This window comes from Macrosteles quadrilineatus, unplaced genomic scaffold (assembly GCF_028750875.1).
Source record: "Macrosteles quadrilineatus isolate MER2022 unplaced genomic scaffold, UCM_ALF_1.0 Scaffold_4__1_contigs__length_99947679, whole genome shotgun sequence".
Lineage (NCBI taxonomy): Eukaryota > Metazoa > Arthropoda > Insecta > Hemiptera > Cicadellidae > Macrosteles > Macrosteles quadrilineatus.
The window spans coordinates 44,487,398-44,494,761 of NW_026542597.1; the positions used below are offsets into that span (position 1 = coordinate 44,487,398).

At 33.5% G+C, this 7,364-nt stretch overlaps 1 protein-coding gene across 1 annotated transcript; it reads right to left on the reverse strand.

Moving 5' to 3' along the window:
- Positions 1 to 571: 571 nt before the first annotated feature.
- On the reverse strand, positions 572 to 7,056 carry LOC128991968 (collagenase 3-like). The gene is made up of 7 exons (XM_054415282.1): positions 6,844 to 7,056; positions 5,830 to 5,956; positions 4,778 to 4,891; positions 3,827 to 3,995; positions 3,474 to 3,622; positions 1,938 to 2,086; positions 572 to 766 (listed from the first exon to the last, which is right to left on the reverse strand). The coding sequence occupies exons 1-7, from the start codon at positions 6,925 to 6,927 to the stop codon at positions 749 to 751; spliced, it is 810 nt and encodes a 269-aa protein (XP_054271257.1). The 5' UTR covers positions 6,928 to 7,056; the 3' UTR covers positions 572 to 748.
- Between the last annotated feature and the right edge of the window lie 308 nt (positions 7,057 to 7,364).

Consider the following 7,364-nt stretch of genomic DNA (forward strand, 5'->3'; position numbering starts at 1 on the left):
GGACAGGGTGGTGAAGAATCTCCATATCTTCTCTGCTTTCTATCCTAGTGACACAATTAGTCTTGCAACATCAAGACGTTTTAAATATATTAGAGAACATTATCTCACAAAATAAAGAGTTTTATACTACTTTAACAGCCTTACACTTTTCAATAAAGATATGAGAAAACAAAACTGTACTGTTGGCAAATTTAGTGTAAGAGTTTGATACTATAAGTAAAAGGAGATTGACTGGGTAGATTATTTTAATAAGAAAATTTTGATTTTGTTTCAAAAAGAGTGGTTCGAAGCTATTGGTAGAAACACAGTTTATTTTGTAAATGAGGTTCTCCCTTAGTTTGACTTTAGTAGTCCCATATTTTTAATTAGCTTAGGTGATAAGGCTATAATATATGAATGGATTTAATCCGTAGTAATTGTTACTATAAAGGAAATCAATTCAAAAGTTCATGTTAGCCTGTAGTGAAGTCACAACTTCAGCACAATAAAACTAGAAAGTATGTCGGGCGAAGCCAACAGACAACAGCTAGTCCATAATGAAAAAGCATCTTGTGAAGGAAATATGAACATATTGTGGTTTTGGGTTATCATTTATTGCATCACCAACATCCATTACACTATAGTTATCAAAACAGCAATATTATCAGAGGTAAATACTAAATAAATCTTCAAAGCGTAGTCTTCCTCTCAAATTATGTCGATGTTGTTTAATTGTCTCCTTCAGAACTTACTGAAGCACTGATGGAAATCATCTCGGATAGAGAGTCTAAGGCAATGACATTATAAATTAATAGGCTTTACAACAATTAGTTACTAAAGAGGTGGGCATTCTAAATAGATTCCTCTACCACCTAGGCCTATACCTTATTCTGAGATACAGTAATACCGAGTCTATGAAGAATATGTGGTAGCGCTGCTGCAGGGGTACAGTACTAGATATTGTTTATACCTACTAGGGTAGTAGGTAGCACAAATGTTGTAGTGTACTTGGGTTGGTTTATACGTACAAGACACATAGTATTATACGTACACTGCCACCTTACCAATTTTACAAACCAGCGGCACGTTGGAAGTAGTCAAAGTCTAACCTTTGACTATTAATAGTCAATGGTCTAACTTAAACCATTGATATAACTAGAGGTCATCCAGTGGTCGAAAACTCGACCAAAATTATGTAATGTACAGACTTCTCTATTTCCACCCTACACTGTAAATAAAACATGTGATTGGAATTTCTTCCATTTGTTTTGATTTTCTGTTTACATTGCGCTGTTATTTCGTCACCAACAAAGCAACCCATAAGGTCAAAGTTAATTTTTTAAAGATTTTAAATTCAATTTTTGTGCTTATTTTTGAGCCTATTTTAATTTATGAAGGGAAAATATGTATTAATAATTTATGCACATCTATAGGAAAAATATATTTCCAACAGTACTCATAGATTCTCCCTGCGTGCAAACGAGCTGAGAAAAAAGGTTTTAAAGAATCATGCTTGTCTATTAATATATAGATATCTAGCTCAATGCTAGAATGGAAGGAAAGTTAGTATGATAGTAAATCCAAACGCACAGAAAAAGAATAAATAGATTACCCAATAAGTTTGAAATAACCCATGTTACATTTTTTCTGAGTACATTCCTTAGAGTACCTTAAGCAAGTATCAACGGCTACACTACCAATTTAAAAGATGGACCTTAAACATCTTTGTATTACTATTATTACTTGCTGTGATTAAAAATGTCCTTAAATTCAGTTTTACAATTTAATTGGAGAACAAAAATACATAGCATAAATAACCATTTTTTTATAAAATTGTTTAATTTTACATGTAATTGTCATAATCGTTTATGTCTCATTTTAGTCTCATTAAGTCTATCATGATATACTATAATGAAAGGACAAAATATTATTATTATAAGCCCGCAGAGTAGCAGTACCTGGATTCCTTTGATGTCGTCAGGGTGAAGTTCGAAATGAGACCCAAACCCGTGATATGTGGGATACATCAGGGCCCGCTTCTTCTTGGAGTGGCGAAGTCCTAAAGAGTGCCCAAGCTCATGAGCAGCTACGAGAAAGAGATCTTTCCCTAAAACAAAACCCACTTCCTTAACTAGATTTCAATAGATTCAACTAGATCAGGTATGATTAGACTTCAGTTCGTATTTACTAAAATTACCCGTAAATAATCGGTACTAAAATATTATATCCTTTGATGTATGCTACCTCTTTGCTATTTTGAATTCAATTATTCATACGCTTGAGACATCTGTTTGTAGTATTCGTGGTTTGTACTTAACTTGATAATCGTAAATTAGAACTGTTAAGTGTGTTTTGGGAATTTCCCATAAAGGGAATAGTAAGCTATTACCATAGGTCACATGTAAGATCTGAACCCGGGACCAATTTACCTTTTCATTTTGAGGTCCCCAGGGCCAGAGGCCAAAAACACCATCCGATCAAATTACATACATATATGTAATAATTAGTAAGTGTGATGACTCAAGCAAAAATGATCCAAATTTGATGAAATTCGGGTAACTTGAGTAAACCTGTGTTTTTTTCGAACTAGCTCATGAACCAGCATGATTATGGAATCGGATGTTATAGGAGGTTTTATGGGGTAAAATTGTTTTTCTCATTTTCGACCCTAAAGACAATTGCAATATCCATCTAAACCATTTGCAGAGCTAAAACAAATAGTTTAGTATATTGAAGCTTTGCCATGCACTTGATAGGTAAGGATAAAATGAAAAAAAAACTATAATTTAAAATGGAAATTAAGTAAACTGTTATAGTTTGCTTGTTTACAAACGTATTTTGATGAAATTTGGAAAACTTATTTATTTTAACCTAAACCATTAACAATTCACTTTATTTCCGTCCCTCTTCCCTAAAGCATCAAATCTATGCACTCGTTAATCCAATGTTATTAAAATTTGGAATAAATATGACATTTTTAAGGAGACATTTCAGTGAAAATATTAGCAGGCAAATGAAAATTCGCTTAGACTTCAGGTTTTCTTCTATGGGGGTGTTTTATTTTTCCAAATCTCTAACGTATTACTCGGATAGGTTTATTAAAAAAAAATTAAACGTGGGCTTTTATTCAATTTTAATAGTAGGACTTTTATTTATACAAAGATAATACAATTCGTATTGAGCTTTTATTTTCTCTCTCTGGGTGTAGTAAGCAAATGACAATCACCTTTTGAAATGATACAAATTAATCAATGAAAAAAATCTATTTTTTCATACTATTCAATATTTCAACTTTTTAAAGGGGGTTGCAGCACAGCCTGGGATTTGAACTCAAAGAAGCGTTTATACCACATAAAATCCGTCTCCAGCAACGGGTTCTAGATTTAACCAACAGGTACATTATTCATTCTTACATCAACTTTTCAGGATTAAATTTTGTAATATTTTCATACATTTAAATTTTTGGTGACGTCATGCAATTTTTAAAAATCTACCTTTGCTTGAGTCGAGGGTCCAATTTTCAGTGTCGTCGAAGTGAGCGTCTCCTCCAATGGGGTTTGAGGATGGTTGATAAGCATGGGCTAGAACATGACTAGGTCCGTCGAATGGCTTACAAATCTCGTTGTGATGTCCTCTTTCAAACCTATACCGAATAAATTATATTCATAATTAAACATATTCGGTCATAAAAATAAAAATTGATTACTTTACTTAATCTTGGGTGCTTAAGTGAATGAGCTTGATAATGTTGCTAGTAAGTCCAAGTACTTGCTTAGATAGTGTTAGTGCTTTACTCAAAGTCTCCAAAAACCTATATCTGTGGTGAATACTATTTCAGCTGATTCACCTGATCTCAATGTGGACAGGACCACTGTTTTTCTTGACGAAGGTCAGGGGAGTGACGCTCGACCAGACGTCGAACGCTCTCCTTATTGCACTGTCTGTTTTTTCTCTTGAAAAGTTGCTTGGGTATTTTGTTATCTTGTATTTGAGCTGCTTCTTAGACCAGCGTGTGCCTGGAACAGGGTAAAAATTCAAACCTTCAGTTTTAACGTTAACTAGTTTAAGTGCAAATGAAGAATAATAGTTTTACGCCAATAATAGTCTAGCTCCAGGCCTTAGTGTAACGGTTTTTTTTTACTTTAGCCAATCAATAGAGCCATTGTGGTATAACTGTTTATATAAATAAATGGTATTGGAAATCTGTTAAATATTCTCTCCAATTAGCTATCCCAATAGCTGATCAACAACCCTTATCATGGGAAAGCAGTGGCAATAACTACGATTTCTTATGGGTAAAATCACAAAAGTTGTAATACCGCAACTGTTACAGCGATATGGGCTGTACCATGAGTTAAAAGGACTATAATCGTTCGGGCTGTTTTGTAAAATTCCAGTTGTTCATTATTTGAGTTTTTATCTTCATAAAAAATCAAAACTTAAAAAATGAAAACAAACACCTGGAGATACAATAGATTTGTACCAAATAACAAATTTAATCTAAATCGGACCACAGGTGTGGTCTGTAGCTCTGTACACATCCACACACATACGTTTGTGTACAAAATGCACAATTGCGGATATGTGGTTAACGAAGTGATTTTGGGAAAAATTGTATCCTTGACTTTCTTTCTACTTTAACCCGTAGAACAATTTCCCGGAGTTTGGCTGTTCACTTACGGAACATTCTGTATATCCACCAAAACTTAAACTCGAACATTTTACGTAAACAATACTTTCTCTATATACTATGTATAGAGTAGAGAGTAAAACGATAAAATATTAATAAATTTCTTACCAAAAAGCGTAAAAGAGTTGGGGGAGTTGGGGTTATTTTGAGGTGTTTGTTCCAGATCCACCATTCCACATCTTGGCTGTTGCATCTGTCCGCTTGTCTCACTGTCCAGTGTTCCTGACAAATTAAACAAAATACAATCATAGGATCGTAGTCAATCACCATTGGTTAAAATAGGCTGAAAATTAAATTAAAGAAATAAACGAAACGCTCTCAAAATAAACATGAACTAATCTTAGTATTGTCTTCAACTGGTGTATAGTTTTTGAATGAGTAATTTTATTTTATTGCAACGCAATCGTAGATATTTATTCTTTTATTTTTCTTGTTTTATATGTTGCTTTAGCTTGAAATACGCTTTTCTCAGTCTAAGTTCTAAGTATAAAACATGTTGCATGGACCTACATAGTGAAACATGTAGTGTTAAACCATTCTCAGCATTGAAAACCTCGCTGCAACAAACCTGCAGACATTAGATTTAAAGATTACTAAGGTTTGCTGCAACGGGGAAGGGAAAAGTGTTTTTATGTGATAGTCAAATGGTATAGGATAAAATAAATAAATTTGCCAAATTTGATCAAAGTATATCCACAAGCAAGAAAACTATAACGTTTTTCTGTTCTCCATAAGAACAACATGAGAATTTTCAAATGTACAGTTGTTTTTTTATTTTCTCCTTAACCTTTAATCGTGCAAAAACGCTTGCAAAGTTGTTTTTTAAGCTCTACAGGTACACAATAGGTGTAATACAATTTGTCATATTAATGTTTTTATGGATATAAATAAAACAATTTTTGAAAAGTTTAAAACCTTATAACCTACTACGATTAGATCTTGCTGGCCCGCGAACTAATTCAACTAGACGTAAATTTACACGTAAACCAAACTGAATCAACATCGGATGGTTTTTACATGAGTTGTCGTGCTAAAACACACACATGCACATCTCTTTGCAAATCTTCTAATTGTTTCTAGTGGTCGAAAAAGTTACTCGAAAACATTAATAGAATTTTTATTCACTAACCGAGGATAGAAGTGTTATGGTCAAAACGTACCCGTCACCTTCAGTCCCATGAATTCCTGATAGGATCTGATAGCATTGGCAAGAGCTTGATCTGTGATGAGGCTGCTGGGTTTGTTCGGATCAGGTGGTGGAAGGTATCCAAACTCAGAGAGGTGTGACTGTAAACAACATTATTTTCGTCATACTGCGGCAAAAGCAGCTGTTAAAAAGGTCTAAAGTATCATTTTTACATGGAGTAAAAATCAGCTGTTGTAAATGTCGATTGTAGCAATCATATGGATCGATATTGTTGATTGTTTGATTTATCAGGTTAGTTAACTTATTGTTGTATTCTTGTTAATAGTTTGACATATCGACGGTATAATGTACAGTAACACAATCGTAATAGACGAAATGATTGAATAACAGCCACTTATTTACATTAGCAAAATAGAAAACAAGCTCCAAGTCGTTTTGAGAAGTTATCTTTAGATACGTATTTTCGTTTCATAGCTTAGTTTGTTAATTAATGATGTAATATGACGAAAAAGTAATGTGTAATGTTCATCACCTCGGCTTCACCTCCATCGTAAAACTTGAGATTGGGTCGAAAAGTCACTTTAGGCCCTAGTGATGAAATATACTACTTCATTGTTTTTGCAAATTTTGTAACAACTCTACTTATACCCCTTCAAAACCACACTTTAACAAGAACAATTTGTAGAGCAACTATCAAAGATATGAACAATTAAACATGGCTAAAATTTCTTAATTCATTAGCAATGCAATATTATAGACGACGATTGTGTGAGCTAAACCAAAAGATATTTTTCTGCAAAATACAAAAGATTCACTATGTGTATCGAATGTGGCTTTAATCGAAACCCTTAATATCAGTGCAACGTTCCTTGCACAAACTTTTATTTCTCCTAATAGTAAGTTATTTTAAGTTGTAACTATGTAAAAGACAACCTTAATAGTAACTATACGCAAACAACTGTCATACAACGATTGTTAAGATTATAACTTCGTAACTGAAACTCGTTACGAGTAATAGGCTACTTACCACTGGGTCAAGATCGAGAGGCGCTGCACCTACGATCGACAAAAGTAATGTTGGAAAACCCACGATTGATAGATACTTAAACATTATAACTAATTATTATACAAAAACACTCTTTCACTGCAGTCAAATTATGTGACTGATTTGACCACCAAGGTTAAACGTCTTTATATCTACATGCAATATCTGCCAACTGACGACGACGCCGCACTGATCCCGGAAAACTTGACCTTTTATATATCTCAGCTCTTTCCTTATAGAGTGGGGCACTAAAGTTAATATTCATGAGGCTGCTGCACTCCAAAAAAAGGAATGAGGCTAGCGTTCGCACTGTATCATACACAAATCTTACTTAATTTTCAAGTTCACGACGTTAAGTTACGTGTTTAGTGATTGATGTAGGTATAGGTTGGAAAAAAAAAATATGAGTGTTAAAATTTTAGATTATTTTTTTTTAACATAGGAGTTTGGTATTTACAAGTTATAGGACCATTTTGAAAACCATTTTAAAGTGATAAGGCCAT